The sequence below is a fragment of the Gopherus evgoodei genome, chromosome 7 (genome assembly GCF_007399415.2).
Source record: "Gopherus evgoodei ecotype Sinaloan lineage chromosome 7, rGopEvg1_v1.p, whole genome shotgun sequence".
NCBI lineage: Eukaryota > Metazoa > Chordata > Testudines > Testudinidae > Gopherus > Gopherus evgoodei.
The window spans coordinates 81311650-81335506 of record NC_044328.1 but is presented as its reverse complement, the minus strand read 5'-3'; the positions used below and the strand labels follow the sequence as shown (position 1 = coordinate 81335506).

Here is a 23857-nt window from a genome sequence, read left to right as displayed (position 1 = left end):
ACTGTGAGTTCTACACATAGATTTCACCAAGTGTGAATTCCTCAGGCGCTAGAACAGGCTAATCCTGCAGTCACCGACCATCCCTTTGGGCACTCTGATCTATCCTGCCACCCAGGCGAGTCTGCCTTTGTCACAGAGGGTCCCTCACGCCAAGGATCACAGCAATAGTCAGGTTACTCCCAGCCCCAAGGGACCCGCCACCCCAGATCAATTGCACCTTAGACCATAGGCACTGACTGGAGCACCCATAGAAAAAAAATGGTGGGTGCTGAGCAGCCTCCCTAGCAGTACCTCCCGCCAGCGCCTCCTGCCCACCAGCGGACCCTGCCAATCAGCACTTCCCCCTGCTCTGCAGGGCCTTCCACCCACTGCAATCAGCTGTTCCGTGGTGTACAGGAGGCAGTGAGATGGATGAGGGAGAGGAGACGAGTGAGGGTAGAGCATGCTTAGGGCAGGGGACAGGGAGGGCAGGGAAGGAGCAGGAAGAGGCAGGGTAGGGTGAGGTCTGGGGGCAGGGGTGGAGTGGGGGCAGGGCCTAGGGTGGAGCAAGGGGGCGCACCCCTCAGCGCATTAGAAAGTCAGTGCCTGTGCCTTAGATCTCACCCATAAACAGTGCCTGTAGCCAGCCCTGTAATAAACTCTCTAGCGCAGTGATACTCGGAGTGAGGCTCGGGAGCTGCAAGTGGCTCTTTAACCTGTCTCCTGCGGCTGTTCACAACACATGATGTTAAAGCCCCATGTGATTTCATTATTAACCAATCCAAGTTGGTGACCAGTCAGGATGCTTGTACTGTGTTATTAACTGACTGTGGAATACTTGGCCAATCGTGCTGTGAGAATAGTGTGTAGATATATATATATATATAGTCAATGAAACAAGGAATTCACATGACTGGGGCCTTTTTGGGTCATGTTACTCGCTAATTTCGCCCCTGAATAGCTGAGCTCGGAGTATCACGGCTGTACAGATGTATTGACTAGGAAAAGGAGAGAGGAGAGCTCTTTGAGAGATTAAAGCAGCTAAACACAGACAGACCCAAATGAATTCCAGTCTTACGTTTCACAAAGTAATAGAGGCTTCTCTGATAAGCAGGCTCTATCTGTCCTTTGTGGCTAACCCAGGCTAAGCACTGGGAATCTCTTGCTTATGCCCAGTAATCCTTGCCCCTCAGAGTCCAAGCAGCATAAAAGATCCAGTTCCTCCTTGTCAGGGCTTTTTATTCCTCCCCCCATTCTGCTTCGAGATGCAAATTCAGCTGCTGGGAGGAATTGAGGAGCCTGGCTCCTCTTGGGGTAGGGGGCAGCAACCAACAGAAATCTTTTGTCTTCTGCTGGTCCACAAGGGTTCGGCTGGTGTCACTGGGCCTCCTTGGCTGGGCCTGAGCTGACACCTCCCATTCACACTCCATTCACACTAGTTAGTGCTTCTCTCCTGTCTGGTGGTTGCCAGTTTCAGAGCAACCACTTCACTGTTACCTCCTAGCATGGGACATAGGTATTATAAACCAGATTAATGCCGGCAGCGACTCACAGCATTCCAGCACATCCAACCACTAAGCCCATTTGTACAACGCTAATACCGAGGTTAATAAGGCTAACGCCCAGGCTGGCTCCAGCTGTGTGCTTGTCATGGGTCAGTCGATACATAGGGGCCTTGGCATGAGCTGGCCCCTGATGTGCCAGCGTCATGGAAGGGCCTTCTAGATATAAGAGCTGGAGCAACTACAGCTGGAGTTGAAGAGCCAGGCTGTGGAAGTGGGGCTCTCACGGAGGGGGCCCCCTAAGGCCTGCTGCCCAGAGGGGTGCAGCAGCTTAGGGCAAGGAGGCAGGATATTGAGGCAGAGGGATTACAAGGGAAATAACAGTCCCTAGGAAGGAGGAATGTACCCTGGGCAGTGACGGAGGTGCTGGTACCAATAACATAGTAGTAACCCAGAGGCTCTGCCGATGGGCCCGGTCCCCACATTTCCGCAGCCAGAGGGTTAGCTGGAGTGCTCCAAAGGCATCGCTCTGTGTGAGTGGCAGGGGACATGGGGGTATTTCCAGCTAGGGGCACGGGGGGCCAGGCTTTGCCCAGCCATGGCGCGTGACCTGCTGTGTCCTCTCTGTGCAGTTCGAAGGGAAGACCTCTTTTGGCATGTCCATCTTCAACCTCAGCAATGCCATCATGGGCAGCGGCATCCTGGGGCTGGCATACGCCATGGCCAACACCGGCATCCTCCTCTTCCTGTGAGTGAAGCTCTCCACATGCCTTGTGCCGGGGGCCTGGGTGTGGCTGCGCGAGGGAGGGATTGGCCCACACTCGGGGGCTGAATCTGCTCTTTGGCCTGTGTGGGTCCAAATGGGAAAGGACAATAGCTCCTAGCCAGGCATGGCAGCAATGTGAGAGCTTGGGCAGAGAGGTGGGTGGATACTAACCCAATGATGAGAACAGGGGTGTATGGGGATGGATGGATGGATGGGGAGAGGGGTGTGTGGGGATGGATGGATGGATAGAAGGGTGTGTATAGCGATGGATGGATGGATGGATAAAGGGGTGTGTGGCGATGGATGGATAGAAGGGTTTGTATAGGGATGGATGGATAGAGGGGTGTGTGGGGGATAGAAGGGTGTGTATGGGGATGGATGGATGGATAGAGGGGTGTGTGGGGATGGATGGATGGATAAAGGAGTGTGTGGGAAGGGATGGATGGATGGATGGATGGATGGATGGATAGAAAGGTGTGTATGGAGAGGGATGGATGGATGCATAGAGGGGTGTGTGGGGATGGATGGATGGATAAAGGAGTGTGTGGGAAGAGATGGGTGGATGGATGGATTGATAGAGGGGTGTGTGGGGATGGATGGATGGATAGAAAGGTGTGTATGGGGAGGGATGGATGGATGGATGGAGAGAGGGGTGTGTGGGGATGGATGGATGGATAGAAGGGTGTGTATAGCGATGGATGGATGGATAAAGGGGTGTGGGGCGATGGATGGATAGAAGGGTTTATATAGGGATGGATGGATAGAGGGGTGTGTGGGGATGGATGGATGGATAAAGGAGTGTGTGGGAAGGGATGGATGGATGGATTGATAGAGGGGTGTGTGGGGATGGATGGATGGATAGAAAGGTGTGTATGGGGATGGATGGATGGATGGAGAGAGGGGTGTGTGGGGATGGATGGATGGATAGAAGGGTGTGTATGGGGATGGATGGAGAGAGGGGTGTGTGGGGATGAATGGATGGATAGAAAGGTGTGTATGGGGATGGATGGATGGATGGAGAGAGGGGTGTGTGGGAAGGGATGGATGGATGGATGGATGGATGGATGGAGAGAGGGGTGTGTGGGGATGGATGGATGGATAGAAGGGTGTGTATGGGGATGGATGGATGGATAGAAGGGTGTGTGGGGATGGATGGATGGATAGAAAGGTGTGTATGGGGATGGATGGATGGATGGATGGAGGAGGAGTGTGTGGGGATGGATGGATGGATAGAAGGGTGTGTATAGCGATGGATGGATGGATAAAGGGGTGTGGGCGATCGATGGATGGAGGAGTGTGTGGGGATAGATGAATAGATAGAGGCGTGTGAGGGGCGTATGCTGGGTGGACACGCACACTCAGTGTTAGTACGCTGGGGATGTTGCACTTGCTGTTGGCGGCTGACCCTGCCTGAGCTGCCCCGCAGATTTTTGGCCACGCTGGCTGACAGGAGCAGGGATGGGCAGAGGGCCTGTGGGTGGCTGGCCCAGCTGGGATCCCAATGCCATCAGTGATCCTGCTGGCACAGTGCCAGCATGTTGGCAGAGACAAGAGCCCACGGTGCCCTCCCGGCCTCCCACTGCCCCAGAGCAATCAGCCAGACACGGGGGATTCCCCTGGAGACAAACACGGCAGGGGCCAGACATGTCTCTGTCCCAGGAGCTGCGATTGACACCCCTCGGCATGGCACAATTCAGTGCACTGTCTGCTCCACCGCCAGCTCTCGACACTCCACCATCGACAAGCCCCAATTCTCCTCCTCCACACAGCTCTGCCAAGGGCCAGCATCATGATATGCAGCCAACCCCCAGCTTGACCCATCCTGCACCACATCCGACCTTGCCCCCAGGTCAGCCCAGGCGCGGGCGAGACCAGCTCATGAGTGAAGAGCGACTGGCTGAGGCTAAAGCTGAGTGAGCTGGGGGCGGTGCTGGTGAGCAGAGGAATCAAACTGGAGACTCTGGGCCATGAGGCAGTCTCCTCCAGTGAAAGGTTGATGCCCCAATCAGTCGATTCAATCTGGGGCTTGGGAGGCACCTGGGCTCCAGAGGGAGGGAGATGGAGTGAGGCCAAACTGGAGAGGAATCAGCGAGAGACATGGAGGAGCTGGAACGGGCATGCCGGTGTGACCCCAGCTGATGCTCGGGCAAGGACCCCGAGGAAAAGGGGAAAAACCGGTCGAGCCCAGAATCCAGAGGGTTGCTGTGGGAGGGGTAGGACTGCCAGGAGCTCTCTGGGTGAAGAGGTGTGTGAAGATGGGTCACTGCCAGGCAGGAAGCCCTGGGGAACAGGGCTGTGGCCAGGGAACGCAGGACTGCTCCAGACTAGCGGGGAATGGGTTGGACCTTTCAATATTTGCTGTGGGAACTGTGGGATTTCTGTGTGGAGCGACAGCCTGGGAGTTGATTGATATATCGGGTTCGGAGACCAGCTTTGAGTGACTCTTCGTTGCATGGCAGGACCAGGAAGAGAAACTGAGGCTGGAGATGCCTGTCATGCTGCACCCTGCTCATAGACTTTAAGGTCAGAAGGGACCGTTATGATCATCTAGTCTGACCTCTTGCACAATGCAGGCCACAGAATCTCACCCTGCAGGCCACAGGCTGCTGAAGGGCACTCTAGGCAAGGCTGTCCTGTCATGATGACCTGGCCGGAGTTATTCGCACCTCCTTCATCTCTCAGCTAGAATACAGCTGCACACCAGAGCTGGGCGCAATGCTTGCAGCACTCAGAGAACCCCAGCTGGTATCGAACGCAGCCACGCACCAGGGAGATGGGCTTCCACTGGCACATCAAGCCCCTGCTTCTGCCTGAAGATCCGGGGGAGTTCTGGGCTCAGCACCGCCATTTCTGTGGCCCAAGGACCCCTAAAGCAGTGTGGACAAATCAAACCAAATGCTGCCCAATCCAGGCCCTCCGCAGTGCACGCAGCGCACCCCCCTCCACCCCCCCGGCCTGGGGAAAGGTGAGAGAGCATGGACCGCACACGACAGATGCCAGCCACATCACCAGCTGCACGACCGACTGGCACTTAGATGCTGCAGCATGGAGGGCAGGATACCAAGCCATCTGCTACAAAATAGAATTACGAGTCCCAGTTCCTTCCTGGCCTGGCATTTGTGCCTTTGATTTTGCGCATCAGTAACACGTGATGTCTCTCCCCATCTCCCTGGCAATACCCGGAGAGGTTTGTGTGCTTTTCCCACCTTCAGTTTAGCGCTGTGTCCCCCACCTGTGCTGACAGTTCCCCTTCCATGTGCCTGGACCAGAGGGGGACATAGATACAGGTTAGCTGATCTCAGCGGTTCCCAGGCCTCCTGATTCAGTGCATTGTTAGACCCACCAGGACCCCCTGCCACTCCCTTTGGCATGGGCCATGCTGCCGAGGCTACAGTTTTGGCTGCAGGCTTTCTCAGTCCGGGCCGGGAGTGGCTGACACTTGACCCTCACGGCTTTTTGGTGGGCCCAGGAGGGCATCACAGTGCAAACACACACATTGGCTTACAGGGGAATTCGCAGCCATATCGAATAGACACCCCACCCCATTCACACTCGCACACATGGACCCAGATGCAGATTCAGACCTACCTGACAGACACACACTCCAGACCAGTCCTGCAGAACCTGAAACCAACCAGGCTCCACAGCACTCAAGTCGAGGTCTAAGAGACACCTCTGATTTGCCCCTGATGCTCCTGCTGGGGTGGTGGATGCTGAGCCCTTCTGAACAGGCCCGACGGCTTGCACACCCCAGAATCATCCACTACTTTGGAAATGGCTCCCCATAGTTTGCATGGCCGTTCCCAACTAACCTATAGAACTGAATAGAGAATTGTTGCCCTGTTATCAAATTCTGTAGGGGGCATAAAAACCGGCTGCCTGTGTCCATGCAATTTGCTGAGCCTTCACCATCTTTCCCAGCTGCCAGCTCTGGGAATGTGATCACACGCCTCACCATATGGGTACAGTTCTGTGATAAGGGGGTTTCCTAAAGCCCCAACTCCTGGAGTCAAGTGATTGGGGGCAAATCTCTGCTTGGGTTGGGGGGATGGATAGCTCAGTGGTTTGAACATTGGCCTGCTAAACTTAGGGTTGTGAGCTCAATCCTTGAGGGGGCCGCTTAAGGATCTGGGGCAAAAATTGATCCTGCTAGTGAAGGCAGGGGGCTGGACTCAATGACCTTTCAAGGCCCCTTCCAGTTCTGGGAGATTGGTATATCTCCAATCACTATTTTAAATTATTATTATAAGAAGGATGTTTCTGGCCCTCCCGTTTGCAGGGAAATGCTTGAAAACTGCCTCCAGTGGCTCAGGAAATGGAAGGCAGACAGAGCCCAGCATGTATTGCTGAGACACTCAGGGGTTTTTAAGCCGGTCTTGTGTCTCCAGCAGGTAGGTTTGGCATTACTGCACACAGCATCAGAGTCAGTGCCTTCTACACCTCCCACACACACACTCTGTGGGGTGCGAGGATCCCCCAGCACTGAGAGAGGAGCAATGAGAGGGCCGGCCCAGCTCCCTGGGGTGCCCACATAGCTGCTATGTGCTGTGAAGCTCTGCTGGCTACTCTGTCTAGCTGCCCCAGCTGCCCAGGTCGCCCAGTCAGCAGCCGCCTGGTTCTCTGTGGGGCTGAGGAGCTGCTTGGCAGCTGGCGGTCATGGGTGAAGGGGGCGGCTGCCTGGCATCCTCTGCTTCCCACTTCCTTGTTAGGCTGCAGGGCCACCGGCAGCTGTGGACTTTCCCCAGGGTCATTGCTGGTTGTGGCACTGCTCATAACTGTTCAAACAAAGCAGAGAGGGCAGCCAAGGCCTGGCTGGCTCCAGGGCTTCCCGCAGCTTCCAAGAAGCCGATTTTCTATTGACCGCAAGAGGCGGGAGGTCCCTGCAGCCAGGGAGGGGAAATGACCCAGGAGGGCAATTTTCCAGGGCACCTCCTACCATCCTGCAGGGCAGAAGGGCTCTCCCCAAGACCCAGCCCCCTTGTGCCAGGTGCTGTGTGCACCCACAGCTGGAGCCGGCATCAGCCCCAAGGGGCAGGCCAGCTAAATGGACACGGATGGGATGGGAAACTGAGACTCCCTAGCCACAAAGTTTGTGCCACAGCTGCCCACTGACCCCAGATTGGCCACAGCCTAGGCCGGAGATTAACCACTAAGCTATCCTTCCACTGACGGGTGCCTCCGAGCACCACCTACCCCTACTGTCCCATCCCCCCATAGCCTACTGGGCAGTGGTTGGTGGGCCCCAGAAGCCTTTTAGCAGCTAGTGTCGCACTGTGCAGCCCCTCAGCAGGATCCCCTGATGCCAGCCCTGGGGCAGCTTTCGCCCACAGGGCCACGTGCCAGGCAGAGGAGGAAGGCCTGTCTAGCTCAGCCCCTGGCATGGTAATAAACTCCGGACTGTGTGACCGGAGTGGTTAGCACTGCTGCTCGCCTCTGGGGCCGGGTCGGATGGCACTGGGAACACGTAGCCACGAGGCCACCCAACCAGCCAGGCACTGTGGGGTGACCTGAGCTCACTGCCCTTCCAGCTTCCAGCAGGGAGGTGTCTGCGGGCCACGAGGAGCTGGTGCTTATCTCAGTCACGTGTCCCTACAAGCAGTGTCCTGCCCATCCCGTGCCCTCTGCATGGGCACAGCGTCATCTGCCTTGTTGTGGGCAGTGCCAGACTCTGATGCAGAGGGAGGAGAAGAGTGGGAGTGAGTACCAGCTGGGCAGGATATGAACAAGTGGCTGGGGGGGATGGGGATGGAGAGCTGGGGGGCATGATTGGGGACACTGGCTGGGCATGGCTGCGTGGGAGCTACCAGCTGGGCAGGATGGATATGGGCAGCGGGGGGAGGGTACCATCTAACTAGCTAGCTATCATGTGCCCATCACTGTAGTATCTGGTCTGCAGCAAGCTCTCTTGTCCTGCCTGTGGGGTGGCTCTGTGGAGGGAGTTCCTATGCAGGCGGGATGACACCCCAGGCCAGCTGCTTTCATGGACCCTGGTGCTCAGGCGGGTTAGCACGGGCACACCAAACCGCCGTCCTAAGTGCCCTGGCAGGAGCCTTGAACCAACTCAGCCCTGAGGGCAGCCCCCTCCAGAGCCTTCTGGGACGGTTCTGCTGCTTACTCACACACTCGGCTAGGCCTCAGTGAGGCCTGGCTCCAGGGTGTCTGGCCCTTCCCAGAGCCCCTGGCCTGAGCCCCTGGCCACAGCCTCCTGGGTTTGCACTTAAAACAACCACAGATGCGCTGCTGCTCACGAAACCTTCGCAGGCACCTGGGAGACAAGTCCTGCTTTGCCCTCCTCTTCTACATGTGTCTCAGTGCACGTAGCACGGCAGCCTCCTGAGCAGAGTCGCTCAGCCCCCGGATTCCTCCACCCATGAAACAAGCGAGAGTCCAAAACCACTGGAAATTTTCCAAAAAATTTAATTCTGGAAACCCTGGTTTAGGGCCATTGAAACGTTCCAGTCTCCATTGCAACCTGTGAGAAATGGGGTTCGTTCTGGTTTTGCTAGACAATGAAGCGGTGTTTCACAATGGAAAAGTCAGCAGTCCCGTTCGGAGCTTTTCAACCTTTTTTATTTTTTAACCATTTTTTTTCTAAGTGAAATTTCGTCCAAACCATTATGATTTCACAGGAAATGTCAGTTTATCAAAATGGTATTTTCCCCATGGAAACATGTTTTGATGGAAGTTTTCCAGCAGGCTCCTCCCACAAGCCCCAGGGAGTGGTGCAGTGCCATAATCTCCCCTAGAGAGATGGGGAAACTGAGGCACAGAGCAAGCCAGAGAAAGACTCAACTACGGTGGCCCAGCCAGTTGATGAGAGAGCTGGAAATAGCCTCAAAGTCTCTGCTATGCCCGCTGTTCCATGCCAGTTCCCCATTATTTTTATCTGGTAACAGTGCAGCCTAGTGGGTTGAGACTTAAGCTGGGAGCCCAAACAGCTGGGTTCTGATCCCAACTGCACCAGTGATCTTAGATGAGTCACTTTCTCTCCCTGTGCCTCACTTTACATGAGGTTCATGCCCATGACTGCTCTTCAGGGTGAGGACCGCATGTGCTTGTACAGTACCTGGTGCAGTGGGATCTCAGCCCCGATTGGGCCACTCTAGAAAGGAGCAGCATCAAACTGGAGGGGATTGGAGTGGATCCATGACTGTTTGCAGCCCGCTCAGCCAAGAGAATAGAGTTTTGCTTGCTCGGTTTCACTTCCTGGTTCCCATTCAAAAGGTCCAGGCTGCTGCTGTGGGGAAAATCCATCTCCTAAAATACATGGGGGCAATTGTCCTGACCCCACAGCCCATTCCTGCTGGCTGCAGGAGGGTCACGCCTGATTTGTCCTGGAGTATGTACGCAGGGCACAAACCTTTTTCTAGCCCCACGCTTTAACAAAACCAGCATTCAGGACTCCCTACTGGGGATCTGTGCCATGAAATGACTGAGGCCGTGTCCAGGTTGCTGATTAGCTGTGCAACATGGCAAGACACGTGCGCTGAGCTCTCCGCATCACAGCAGAACTCAGGTAGATGTTGGGGCGGGGGGGTTCCCTTTACTGATAGGAAAGTGTTTTTACACTGGAGTAAAACCAGGACAAACAGATCTAGAGACAAACCTCCAGCTGATGGCAAACCCTGCCATCCACGCTGCCCAGTCCTCCCTAGCTGAGAACTCGCCCTGAGAGTCTGGGGATGGCAGGAGAGAAAAGAAAATCTCCTTCCTAGGAGACTGCTGGGGAAAAGCCCATTCAAATGCAAGTGACTCTGGCAGACGCCTTGTTACCTAGCGGGACTAATGACAACGGTTCTGAGCGGAAAGTCAAAGGGCATTATTTAGCCAGGACCTTATCCTGTTCTTAGAGCCATGAACTGGGCTGGGCGAGAAGCTGTGAAAAGGTGGTTAGTGGCATCGGCTTATGACATTGTATGTGAGTCACTCGGGCACTGTGCCTTGGTTTCCTCGTTTATATGGGGGGTAATGGAACTGCCCTACCCCTGGCAGGAAGGCTGCGAGGCTGAATACCCTACAGCAGGGCTGGCCAGAGGATTCAGGGGGCTGGGGTCTTCAGCAGCAGGGGGTCCCCGCTTCAGTGGTAATTCGGTGGCAGGGGGTCCTTCCGCTCAGGGACCTGCTGCCAAAATGCCCCAAAGACCTGCGGCGGGGGCCGCCCACCACCGAAGTGCCGGGTCTTCGGCGGTAATTCGGTGGCGGGGGGTCCTTCTGTCCCGGAGCGGAAGGACCCTCCACCGCTGAATTGCCGACAACGGGAGCGGAAGAAGCTCCGGGGACCTGGGCCCTGCAAGAGTTTTCCTGGGCCCCTGGAGCAAGTGAAGGACCCCGCTCCAGGGCCCCCGAAAAACTCTTGTGGGGGCCCCTGTGGGGCCCAGGGCCTGGGGCAAATTGCCCCACTTGCCCCCCCCGGACGGCCCTGCCCTACAGAGCATGAGGGTCTCGGATGCTGTGGCTGTGGAGGGTCAATCAGAACCAAAACCCCAGATCTGTATTTCAGGTCCAGTCCTATCACATCTGGCTGCAGTCCAAATGCCCCATCCCACTGCCAGGCTGTCCTGGTTCCTGTTAAACGTGTCAGCATGTCTATGCTGCAGACAAGGAAACTGAGACAGGCAGGGGTGGTGACTTGCCTGCCATCACACAGTAGGCCAGAGCAAGGAATAGGACCCTGGTGTCCTGCCTCCCACCCTCTGTCTCCTGTTTTGAACTCAACCTGTCCTGTGCTTTGGGGCCAGACCAGCTGAGAGCTGCCCTGTGTTCCCAGGTCTGGAGTGTGGACGAGCGCTCCACTCTGGCTCTTCTTTACAGGCTGGGAGCAGTTCTCTGAGGCATTGGTGCATCAGATAGCGCCTTGTTTTTAGTGCACCCTGGCCAGAGGCTGCTTTGCTGGTTCCATTCTCCCGGACACAGCTCCCAGCAGCCCCCAGGCACACGGGACACCTTTGGACTCCTATGACACAAGGCAGAGATGGAACCGGCCTTCTGCGTCGCCTCTGCTGCGTCCTCCACTTGGCAGGTCCCAGCCCATTATGGCCTAGAGGCTTTGCCCGGTCTTCGTGGCCTGAGCAATCTCACTTTGGAAGCCAGAGCCAGCCCTGATCCTCACCACTCTCCCACCACCAAGCATGCAGGGCCCCAGGGGGAGGCTGGCGCCACGTGGCATGACCTGGTGAAGTGGCATTTTGCCCAGGGTGATCTCAGACATTCCAGGGATATCGTAATGCCCTCATCCTGGTGCAGATGTGGGCAGTTTGGGGCCCTTTTGTCCAGTGCACCCAGGCGACACAGCTGTCCCAAGAGCTGGGTGAGTCCTCCTGTGGATAGGACAGCAGGATTCTTTGGGCACGGATCCATCCAGATCAGGGCGTCCTAACCTCCCCATGGCTCCGATCTCATCCCAGAACAGCTGCATCCAGCGATGGCTCTGTGGCAGTGGGGGATCCGCGGCCCCCTCTGGCTCCTCTGGAAAAGCTCCAGGTCCCCGGCTGGCCAGAGGGAACCACAGGCCCTTCCAAAGCAAACACGGCAGGCTGCGATTTGAAATGACCATAAACAGGAGGAGATGGACTGGGCAGGCCACATGCCTGGGAACAAGTAAATAGCTCTGGGGGTAATGACGTCTCCAAGAACAGTGCCGAGGAACAGGGCCCCCAGGCCATCCCAAACCCCGGGGCGCCTCCCAAACAATCATGTCTATCTCCTACCGCCCAGCAACAGAGTGTCTGGGTACCTTCCCTGTATCACTGAGGGGGTCAGAGCTCTGCTTGGGGGAGGGCTGTGGGCTTGTTTGGTGGGAGGTTAGATTGTTATGAATTTACCATAATGGAGTTGTCTCGGTTGATTTGTTTCAGGGTGATTTTAATTGTTGTTTTTCTAGGTGGGTGGCTGATTGGTTGCTTGAGGAACTGGGTGGGTGGGTGAGTGGTTGGTCGAGTAAGTGGGTGGGTGTTTGGGTAGGTGGGTGCTTGATTGGCTGAGTGGGTGGACGAGTGGGTGGTTGTTTGGTTGGGTGGCTAAATGGTTGGTTTTTTGGAGTGGGTGAATGGTTGATTGGTTGGCTGGATGTGTAGGTTAGTGAATGGTTGGGTAAGTGTTTGATTGGGAGGGTGAAAGGTTGAGTGGCTAGGTGAGTGTTTGATTAGCTGGGTGAATGGTTGATTGCTTGGGTGGCTGAATGGTTGTTTCTTTGAGTGGGTGAATGGTTGGCTGGATGGGTGGCTGGGTGTTTGCCTGGGCGGTTGGCTGGGGTTTGTTGTGTAGCAGAGTTGTGAGTGTTGTTCCTATGGCGGAAGGGCTTTTTCAAAGAGGTTGGAGGTGTTTCCTAAAGCCGGTTAGACTCTGGGCTCACCCCTCCACAATCCAGAGTGCTTTGCTCCATCCCTCACATGCTTCACCCTCTCTCCCCCCGCCCCCACCTCCCTGGGCTCTGCATCGCCCCGAGGAGCCCAGCTGGCCCCAGGGCTCACAGATGGAGATTTGGCCTTTGGGTTGACTAGGGCTCGCTCTGCTCCTTTCTGGGAAGGTGAAGCCCGAGGCCACAGACTGGCATCAGAAGTGACTGGCAGCCAGTGGTGGGCTGCGGTGCAATAGCACCCACTGCTCTCTGGCCTCCAGATACACCCCAGGACAGGCATCAGGACAGGCACAAGGACAGTGGGGGGGGACCCTGTGGGATGAGCGGGACATGCATTTCATTGACTGGGGAGAGACCGCTCCTAAACAACACCCAGCCCTTGACTCTTGGCTGGGTTCTGCAAGGTTAATAAGGGTTTTCCAAGCCCCCACCCCCCATTATGCCAAGGCAGCTGCAGGCTCCAGGAACCACTGACAGGCAGTAGCTCCTCTGCTCTCCGCCCAGCACTGCGAGCAGGTGGGACCCCGAGACACGGATGACACAGGCTGTGGTGCAGCTGGAGCCCTGCCATGGGGCAGGGAGAGGGGCTGGCTGGAGCTCTGTTACGGGGAGAGAGACTGGCTGGAGCTTGCACTGAACCCAGTGGATTTTCACCAGGGGCCAGCAGGGCCCTTTGGCTGGTGAATCCTCCCAATTCCTCTGTATCAGTAACATGCTCACACCCTCTGCTCCAGAAGGGGAAACTGAGGCACAGAGGGGCAGGGGGCCGAAGCTAATGGGAGTGCCAGAGATTCCACTCCTTGGCAAATCTGGCCCTCGGAGACACCCCAAAGCCACACGGTATGCCAGCACCTGTGACCCCCCCAGGGCTCTGGCTTGCCAGCTCTCAGCTCTCTGTCCCAGCAGCTCCCACTCCAATGCAGCCTCCTAGGGCTCTGCTCTCAGCTCACTCATCTCCCGTCTCATTCCAGCTTCCTCCTGACCACAGTGGCCTTGCTGTCCAGCTACTCCATCCACCTCCTGCTGAAGTCGTCCGGGATTGTGGGTAAGACCCCTGCAAGTGGGGATAGGAGGGCTATCTCCAGGCCCAGCTTTCCCGTTTGCGCCAGGTTCTCAGTCCCCCCACTTGTTACTTTGCATCCCCAGCCCCGAGTGGACTGAAGCTGACTGGCCACCTGCGGCTGGAGGGGAACGGCCAGTATATGGCCAGGTACCCACACTGCTGTGTGCTCCCCGCGTGTTAGGTGCCAGGCAGGGATAGCGGGGGCACCGAGCTCATAGCGTTTGCCCCACTCGTGAGGTTTTGCGTTAAGTTTGGAAGTTGCAGACGGTTCATCCCCGCAGTATGTCGGCTCTGGCATGGCCCAGCACCCTGTCACTGCAGTCCACGTCAATGGGGCTGTGCCTCAGGCGAGATCGGGCCCTGGGGTCCAAGGGCCAATACACCAGGGGACAGGAGTGCTCAGCTCTTAGCCTAGGCGGCCCAGGGGCTAGAGCATTGCGTGAGTGATGCAGTTGTCTCCCAGTCTCCTAGTGCAACAAGTATGGGGGCTCCATCCAGGGGAGGAGTCATGTTGCAGGACCAGGCTGCCTGGGGTCTATGAGTGGGAGGGGTTGTGTCTTAAGCCTGAGGGTCCCTGGATGCTGTGGGGGGAGAGGTCGCGTTGTGAGGCTGGGGGTCCCAGGGTGCTGCACGGGGAGGGGTTGTGTCTTGGGGCCAGGAAACCTGGGGTGCTCTGGGGGGGGAGGGGTTGTGTCTCGGGTCTGGCAGAGCTCCCTGCCCGCCCCCCACTAGCCCAGGACTGAGGGCTGGCATTCCTGGGTACTGCTCCCTGCTGGCATCGCCCCGGTGCCTGGCCCCTGCGGCTCCTCTCACCCTCCGATCTCCCCTCCACCCCCCACAGGGATCCGTGCCTACGAGCAGCTGGGCTACCGGGCCTTCGGCACACCAGGGAAGCTGGCCGCGGCCATCGCCATCACGCTGCAGAACATTGGAGGTAGGTGGGGTATGGGCAGAACCCCTGCCCCATACAGCACAGAGCCACAGCTGGCACCCTGGGGCACCCACAGGAGGCTCACCCAGCCAGGGCACCCATGGGGCACCCGTGGGGGGCCCACCCTGCCAGGGCACCCATGGAGGCCTCACCCAGCCAGGGCACCATCTGGCACACCCAGGGCACAGCTGGGGGATCACCTAGACTTCCCCTTGGTGTACTGTGGAGAGCACCCGGCAGGGCTGCAACTGGGAGAGCAGTGTCTGCTGGGCACCAGTAATGTGGCTGTGCCGGCGCTCCCCCGTGGCTCCTCTGTTCCCCGCAGCCATGTCCAGCTACCTGTACATCGTGAAGTCCGAGGTGCCGCTGGTGATCCAGACCTTCCTCAACCTGGAGGAGAAGAGCACGTGAGTCCCTGTGTGCCCATCCCCCTCCTCCACCCAGCTGGTCACAGACCCCTGGCCCCATGCTGGTGCCCAAAGCGGCTGGGCCCTGTGCTTGGCCACACACCGGCCATGCTCCAACCAGCGCTGGGGGTCCATGTCATGTCCGGGGGCACCTCAGAGAGCTCGGGAGGGGAGCAGGGGCCTGGTGGGTAACCCTGAGCCCCCCAGCTCCAATGGGGGGTAAGGGGATGGGCCCGGTGGGGGAGGGGGAAGGGGCAGCTGACTCTGCAGCATCCAAGTCCCCCAATCCCCTCTCAGGGCATCTCCCCAGTGCAGAGAGCCAGGCCCGGGGGGGCACCAAGCGCCTCTGACAGCTGCTGCTCCCTGGCTCCAAATAGAAGGGGATCCCTAGATGGGATGGGCCCAGTGCCCACCCCTTGTTCCCGGGGGCCCAGCCATCAGTAGAAGAGATGTCCTGAGGGCCCCTGGGTGGGGCGGGAGCTACCCAAGGCCAGCAGCTTGAGCCAGCTGTGGCGGCAGGGAAGGGACACTGCTTAGGGGAAGACCACAGCATGTGGGGGGGTTGATATCGAGGTGCTAGTCATCACTTGCTGCCAATCCCAGCTGGGCTGGACCCAGCCCCACTCCACAGGGGCCAGAGAAGGGCTTTTGCATGGGGAAGCAGCCAGACTAAGACAAACCAAGACTCTTGCTACCCAAACCTGAGCTCCCCAGCACAGCTCTGGGTGCCCTCATTCCCGACTCACAGTCTCTGCTATTCCAGCCTGGACTCCTCTTCTCCCTCCTGCCATGGCTCGAGTGCCCCTCACTCCCAACCCGCAGCCCCTGCTAGCCCAGCTCTTGGATGGCGCTTGCCTGGGGATTGGTGTGCTTTAGGGCTCAGGTGGAGCGAAAGCTGATCTGCCCCATGACCTGTGCTGAATCTGACCCACAGCCTCTGGGGGAGAATGTTCCATGTGACTCCAGCTGCCTCCTCTTATTCATTGGTCCGTCTCCTGCCCTCCCTGGCACCTCACTCCACCTATCTGCTTCCCTGCCCCCGGCCCTGCCCTCCTGCCTCCCTGGGCTGATCTCCTCCCTGCCATGAGGCAGGCTGGTATTGTTAGCCTCCTTTCCCAGTTGGGGAAACTGAGGCACAGCATGACACCAATCTGCAAAGCCAGCTCACCCAGGGAATCCCAGCCTGGGACTTTCACCCAGAGGCCACCTGCACCTCCTGATGATCACAGGCTGTGTCTGCACCCTCCTGCCACACTCGCAGATCCCTCCTCTCTGCCAGGCTAGCCTGGCTCTGTCTCTCACACTCCTTCCTTGGTGCATTTCCTCTCTCCCTACTTCCTGCCTGTACCTCTTCCCCCAGGGTCAGCTGTGTCCCACGTCCTGTGGCAGCTGGGCAGATCTGGCCTCCAGCCCAGCACAGGGATTTAGCCTTATTTAGTCACTTCTATTTTAGCTTAATGCCAGAGCTGAATAAGCCTTCAGTGTCGGATTAAACCAGTGGGAACGTCCAATCCCTGCTTCCCCTTCCCATGGGCAGAGCCAGTCCCCCGCTGGGCACACGACTTCCCTGGGGTGTGACTCTCCATGTGGCACTTGGCTGGGGCGGCTGGCACCTCTAGGCACTGAGGGTAGCTGGTGAGGTCGCTGTGGGTGTCACTACCACTCCAACATCCGTGCAAGATGCCAGAGCCTGTCTCCCGGTGCTTCTGTTAGCCCACCCAGCTTCCCACAGGCCCACAGAGGCAGTTCCATGCCTGGCACCCACGAGACCAAAGGATGGGTCTCTCCCCTGGATGTTACATGGAGACCGGCTGGACCAGAGCCGCCCAGGCCCTGAACTCTGGGGTGTTTGGATCTATACTTTTGCACAGGCACAGCCTAGCGAGGGCGCTGTTGGGCCTGGCAGCCACTCACAGGCCTGATCCTGGTACCAGTCAATGCTCAGACTGTTCCAAACAGCTCCACGTGCATGCAAGGGCGGTGCCCCACCCTCCCTGCAGACCCATACAGCACTAGCACAAATCCCATCGTTCACGGCACTGCTTGCTCAGGGAAGGAATGGACCGGGGGCTCTATCCAGGAATCACGGGCTGGGGAACTCCCCACTACTTGATGCAAATAGTTTCAGTGCCTGGTACTGTGAGCTGGGCTTGCTGCAGCGACGAAATGCTGGAGTCGGCTCTGAGCCCGGGCTGGGGCGTTAGTGGCAAATCTCTGGCGCACCGAGGGAGAGGAGAGAGGCGATCCAGGCCCATTGAGTCAAACTGCCCACGATGGGCACCACAAACCATTCCCATGGCAACATTGTCCCCACAACCATCACTAGCCCTGTGATGGGCAAGTGGACCCAGCACTGTGCTACAATCCCACCCGGCATGGGTGCCCATCACCATAGGCCTCAGGCCTGGTTTTCAGCCCATGGGAGCAGCCAGGGTGAGTACAACAGGAGGTTGCTCATTCCCCACACATTCCTAGGGATCTTCTCCTGGCTTCCCCAATGGGGCCTTGACCCCATCCCCAGGGATCCTCCCAAGCCGGGAGACCCTGAGCCAGAGAAAGTCAGGTCCCATAGAGGAGCCTGGAACCCCATTGGTGGGGGGCGAGCAAGAGGGAGCCGCAGGACAGGTCATCTGGTCCAGGCCAGGTGGATGCCCAGAGCCGGAACGGGGGTGGGTATTGACTCAGGCACCATTGTCAGTCCCAGGGTCCTGCTAATTCCCCACCCCCCAGTGCTGCAGGGCCTGACCCGGCCTCTTGTCTTGCAGGGACTGGTACCTGAATGGGAACTACCTGGTGATCCTCATCTCCCTCACCATCATCCTGCCCCTTGCCCTGATGAAGCAGCTCGGTGAGTCGCACGCTCAAGGCCAGGTCGGGGCTGGCAGCTGGGGGGCAAAGTGCAGGGGGTCCGAGATACCCAAGAGAGGGGCTTGTGGTGCATTGTGGGTGCTCGCCCCCCAAGCTCTCCTGCATGGATGGATGGGCAGCACATCCCCCATCCACCCCTGGCACAGCAGGACAGGTGAACACTGTGTGGGGCGAGTGGGTGGGGAGTTGGGGGAAGCTGGGATCAGAGCTGGGGTGCAACAGGGGCTGGGAGCCAGGCTGTTTCAGGCCGGGGGGTGTGGGGGAAGGACAGGGGGCAGGGAAGTGAATCTCAGGGGGGAAGGAAGAGAGATAGCAGGGGGGGAGGGGTTTGGAGGGCAGGGTAGGACCAGCCTGTGACTGGAGGAGAGGAGGGACAAGGAGGCCAGTGGGCTCTGCTTCTCGCCAGGGTCAGGTGAGCACCAGGTATCTGTGCCAGCGCCCTCCCTGACACCCACCCCCACACACACACCATGCACCTCACCCCTTGGAGCCCCATCCCCATATGGGTCTGGGCCAAGGGCAGAGTCCAGCTGGGAGACTGAAGGCAGCAGCCCAGGACATGTCTGGTGCCCATGGCTGATAAGAGGGGCATCTGGTGCCCATGGCTGGATCTCTACCCATCCCTCCCCAAGCAGACTGAGTCCTGAGCCTCTGCGCCCCAGGCCCCTTGGTGCCAACCCCACAAGGGCCAAAGACAACGGGCTGGGACACACACCGCTCTGCTTGTGTCCAAGCCCTACTTTCTTCTCTCCCCAGGGTACCTGGGCTACGCCAGCGGGTTCTCCCTCAGCTGCATGGTCTTCTTCCTCATCTCAGTGAGTCTGCCATGGCCCTGGGGGGCACCAGGACCCTCGAGAAGGGCCAGCAGGCCAGACATGCCCAGCCACCACTGTGCTGCAGCAGCAACAGTACCTGCCCTCCCAAGGGGCACATACCCTGACCTGGGCATGGCTGGAGCTTCCCCCAAACGTCTCATGTGCCCACTGAGCTGCTCTGGATTTTAGCTCCCAGGACTCCCCAGGGGCTTGGGGGGAAGCCCCGCCATTGGCTTCCTCCCCCACAAAGGGGTCACCCCTCTACAGAAGGACTCGGGATGTGGGGTCTGGCACTGACTGACAAGGGGCCCCATTTCCCGAGGGGTGGTGCCCAGCACCCATCCGGGCTGGCTCGTACCTTGCCCCTCATCCTGGGTGGCCTGTGCCCTGGCTGGAGCTTGGGATGCTGCCGCTGGGGAGGGATTGGGAGTGCAGAGGCTGCACAAAGGGCCTGACTCCAGGTGACGGGTTCTGCGGACTGACATGGAGGCACAGGAGATAGGGGGCTCAGTGCATGAGGAGCCTGGTGTGATCTCAGCCCTGGCACAGGGAGCTGCACGCCTGTCATGCGGGCGCTGAGTGCCACGTCTTTGTCTGGGGAATGTGTGTGGTGGGGGTCTGGCTGCAGCTACATGTGTGCAGAGACCAGCCGCTCTTCCAGCTCCCTTCACCAGGGTCCCTGGGGGAGCAGCACAGCCTGCCAGCTCCGGGGAGCTGGGTTTAAAGCTTGTGTAGCTCCCGGGTGGAATGAGCCTTTTCTAGTGGCCAAATGGCCCTGTTCTGCAATAGCAGAAACACTGCGAACTCCACTTCAGAGGGGCCCTGGGCTGAGGTAGCGGGGGCTGCGGGTCAGGAGCGAGGAGCACCAGCAGAGCTGTGGGGAGCCCAGGGCTGGCATAGCAGGACCCTCTGCTCCTGTTGGCCCCGCACTGCAGGTTGCTAGTGACTCCAGCAGGGGCAGGACAGTGCCAGATGGCTCAGCATTCGCTCCTATGGCTGCCCAAAGCTCCAGACACCAACTGGGAACTGAAGGTCTCTGTTCTAGGCTGCAGAGAAGAGGCCAGAGCTGCTGGGCTTGTCATGGCTGCTCGTGGCCCCAGACAGGGATTCTGGGCCCTGCTGGCCCGTCAGCTGGTCCCAAGCAGACCCCCTGGGACCTGGCCTGGCAAGCGAATGGTTTTATTTCTAGTTGAGGAAGCCTAAACCCAGTGTGGAGGGGTGGGCAAGGGCTCCAGGGCAGTGGCTGAGGGAGAACGCTGAGCCTTCAGGGACAGCAGCACACACAGAGAGGTTCGTGCATGCGCACACAGAGAGGTTCATGCAAATACACATAGGCACACACACTCATGCATGCACACACACACTCATGCACGCACATACATGCACACGGAGAGGCACACACACTCATGCACACACACACACACAGAGGCACACACGCTCATGCACGCGCACAGAGGCACATGCACACATGCACGTGCACACGCACGGAGAGGCACATGCACACTCATGCACACGCACACAGAGGCACATGCACACTCATGCATGCGTGCACATGCACACGGAGAGGCGCACACACACTCATGCATGCGCGCACACGCACCCATTGAGGCTCATGCACACACACAACCCACCAGATATGAGAATTCTCTGCCGTCACCAAACCTTGCTGTGACGTTAGGCCCTGGAAGGGCCGAGCGATTTTGAAGACATCATGGGGTTTCCATTGCTCGTCTCGCAGGCGGGCGGGTTTGGCTCTGGTACCCACAATCCCAGAGTGCATCTGAGACCTGAGGCCCAGTGACACTGAGCAGCATCAGCCCGGTCCTGGTTCAAGGGGGAGGGGGATACATTGCCGAGGGCTCAGAGATGAGCAGTGAGGACGAGGAAAGGACTAGAAAACCTGTCTGAGAGCAAGAGACACTGGAAGCTCCCTCTGTTTAGCTTAGCGACTAGAAAAGGCCCATTCCACCCGGGAGCTACACCCAGGGGGTGACTGGAGCCCAGTCTTTGGGTACCTGCGTGGGGCACAGATATTTAATTGAGCGGGGGAAGGTCTAACAGGATCCAGTGGCTGGAAGCTGAAGCTAGATATCTTTATACCGGAAATGAGGTGTATGTTTTAGCAGGGAGAGTAACTAACCACTAGGACCATTTAGCCAGGGCGGGATGATCCCTTTTAAACCAAGCTGGGATGCTTCTCTGGCAGCTCTGCTCTGGGGATTACCACCGGGCAGGGCTCTGGCCTGGGCTATCCAGGAGGTCGGCCAGGAGGGACCAGTCTCTCCCCCGCTGGCGGAGGGGCGGGAGGTAACAGCATCCCTGGGGGAGAGGTGCAGTCAGACGTGGGCGGGGTTAGGGTCAGAGCAAAGCCCACAGACAGAGGGCGGGCGGGAGGTGGGTGCACGGCTGTAACAAGGGCCAGACGAGTAAGGCACTTGTCTCGGGCACACAAAGCCGGGAGGGGGAGGGGGCACAGAAAACAGTGAAGAAAAAAAAGAGTCGAGAGTCCCTTTCTCTCCCCTGCAGCAACTGCTGCCGCAGGGTCCTAGCGCCCCCCAGCTCCACTGCCAGGGCAGACTGACTCTGAGCCTGCCCTTCCCCCTCAGACACCTTCATTTTCCATTGGACCCTCCAGCAGCACAGGCCCTGCCCGCAGTCACCAGTCCTGCCCCACGCTGGGCAAGGAGGCAGCCCCATCCCTCACCCCCAGTGAGGTGAGGGTGATTCCTGGACCTGAGAGGGGCCCTGGGAGCACATGCAGTGACAGTGTGCTGCTGGGGGGGCAGGACGGGGGGCTCCTCCCCCAGAGCTTGCTGCTGCAGGCAGGGAAAGGGCTGGGGGGAGTCCTCCTCTCTGGCCCCTGTCCCGGAGCAGCCTGCCTGCACCCCAAACTCATCCCCAGCCCTGCCCCACCCCAGAGCCCACACCCCAGCCACAGCTTTCACCCCCGCACTGCGCCCTCAACCCTCTACCATAGCCCTGAGCCTTTCCAGCACCCCAAACACCTTCTCCCCAGTCCCAGCCAGAGCCCTCATCCCCTAAACCCTGACCCTCTGCCCCAGCCCTGAGCCCCTCCAGCACCCCAAACACCTCATCCCTAGTCCCAGCCAGAGCCCTCATCCCCTACACCCCTACCCTGGCCCTAAACCCCTCCCACACGCCAAACCTCCCATTCCCAGCCACAGCCAGAGCCCTCACCCCCCACACACCTACTCTTGCCCTGAGCCCCTCCCACACTCCAAACTGCTCATCTGCAGCCACAGCCCTCACCCCTGCACCTCTTCCCTCTGCACCCACCCATCCCCAAACTCCCTCCCAGAGCCTGCAACCCAATCCCCTGCCCTAGCCTAGGCCCTGCACCCCAGACCTCCTCCCTCACCCAAACTCCCTCCCAGAGCCTGCACCCCAATCCCCTGCCCTAGCCTAGGCCCTGCACCCCAGACCTCCTCCCTCACCCAAACTCCCTCCCAGAGCCTGCATCCCAATCCCCTGCCCTAGCCTAGGCCCTGCACCCCAGACCTCCTCCCTCACCCAAACTCCCTCCCAGAGCCTTGGGCGGATAGGGGGATGGAGTTTGGGCGAGGCGTGTTCTGGGCACCACCAAAATTTCTAAAAACCTGCCAGCCCTGATTCCTGCCCTGCAAACCTGAAATCCCAGCATTCTCAGGACACATGCTGATCCCTAGTGGCCACTGCTGATATCCAGCACCTCCCTGTGAGTCCCTCTCTGGATTGGAACTGCACTGGAACCAAAGACCATCTTGGAAGCAACATTGCCATCCCAAGTGGCCAAAAATTATGAGTTAGACACCCCAAAATCACAAGCTCTACTGCCGCCACTTCATTCATTCTTCGAAGGCAGGCCCTTCCCTCCAAGAGGGACTGAGGGACCCGCCGCCGAATTGCCTCCTAAGAGCCGGCCCGGGGGGAAGGTGAAATTTTATATTCTTGCCTCAGGCGCAAAAATACCTAGTTACGGCTCTGGGTGGGTGTCTCTACAGTCTCCCTTGAAATTTGCCAGGCCTAAAAGTTACGAGCACCCCGGGAGCCCAGTCTGTGCCCAAGGGCTGCGACGGGACCGCAGGCACTGTGGTGTGAGATGAATCACACCCTTCAGGGGACCTCGGACCAACGTGGCTGGGGCCCTGGATGATCTCCCCGTGGGGAGCAGAGGTTTTCAGCAGAGCAGAGAAAGATCCTGAGGGTTGGACTGGGAAGGCCTGGTTGGGTTGGTCAGTGATGCAGGGGGATGGGCTGCTCTCCCCTGCCCCGTGATCTCCCCCTCATGGGGAGCACCCATCTCCTTCACCGCCTTTCTTCCCAGGCTCAGAGCTGGGGCTGGGCTGCTGGGGGGCCATGGGTGACGCTGGCAGCGCCAGGCACTGACTGGGTTTTCCACCCCCTCCCTGCCCAGGTCATCTACAAGAAGTTCCAGATCCCCTGCCCCCTCCCTGAGCAAGACGGCAACAGCACAAGCAACCTCAGTGACGCCCAGGGCAGCACCAGCGACTACCAGAACGGCTACCCGGTCCTCCAGCCGGCTGCTGCTGGGGCCGCCTGCTCCGCCAGCCTCTTCACACTCAACTCCCAGGTACCGCATGTGCCAAATGTCATAACATTCTTTCTCAGATCTGAACCTTAGAGTTCAGAAAATGAGATACTAGCATGAATTTCCCTAAGCTTAATTACCAGCTTAGATCTGATAGGCTGCCACCACCCAAAAATATAGTGTTTTGGGGCACTCTGACCTCCCCAGCCTTCCCTGGGGACCCCAAGAACCCAGACCCCTTGGGTTCTTAAAACAAGGAGAAATAAACCGTTCCCCCACCTTCCCCCTCTCAGAACTTCCCTCCCTGGGCTATCCTGAGATACTGATCTAACCTCTTAAATCATCATACAGAGAAGCATCTCCCTTCCCTTCCACAAAGAGGCAAACAGATTCAAGGAAAACAGAGAGAGATTTTATCTCTCCCCCTCCCGTCTCCCCACCCGTCCTGGTGAGTTATCCCAATCCCCTGGGATAAAACAAGGAAAACAGAGAAAAAACAATCAATCAGGTTCTCTAAAAAGAAATCTTTTAATAAAAGAAAGGAAAAAGTAAAGAATTATCTCTGTAACTTCAAGATGTCAATATACAGGGTCCTGTAGCTTACAGATACCAGAAAGAGA

The 23857-nt window shown here is 58.2% G+C and overlaps 1 protein-coding gene across 1 annotated transcript in view; it reads left to right on the top strand.

The window, feature by feature from the left end:
• Window positions 1–23857, top strand: part of SLC38A3 (solute carrier family 38 member 3) — a 71426-nt gene that overhangs the window by 31242 nt on the left and 16327 nt on the right. Inside the window, exons 4-10 of the mRNA XM_030570949.1 lie at window positions 2114–2229; window positions 13576–13649; window positions 14509–14601; window positions 14924–15005; window positions 17771–17853; window positions 18630–18688; window positions 23103–23279. Coding sequence (XP_030426809.1) covers window positions 2114–2229; window positions 13576–13649; window positions 14509–14601; window positions 14924–15005; window positions 17771–17853; window positions 18630–18688; window positions 23103–23279 — 684 coding nt within the window. The remainder of the gene's footprint in view (window positions 1–2113; window positions 2230–13575; window positions 13650–14508; window positions 14602–14923; window positions 15006–17770; window positions 17854–18629; window positions 18689–23102; window positions 23280–23857) is intronic.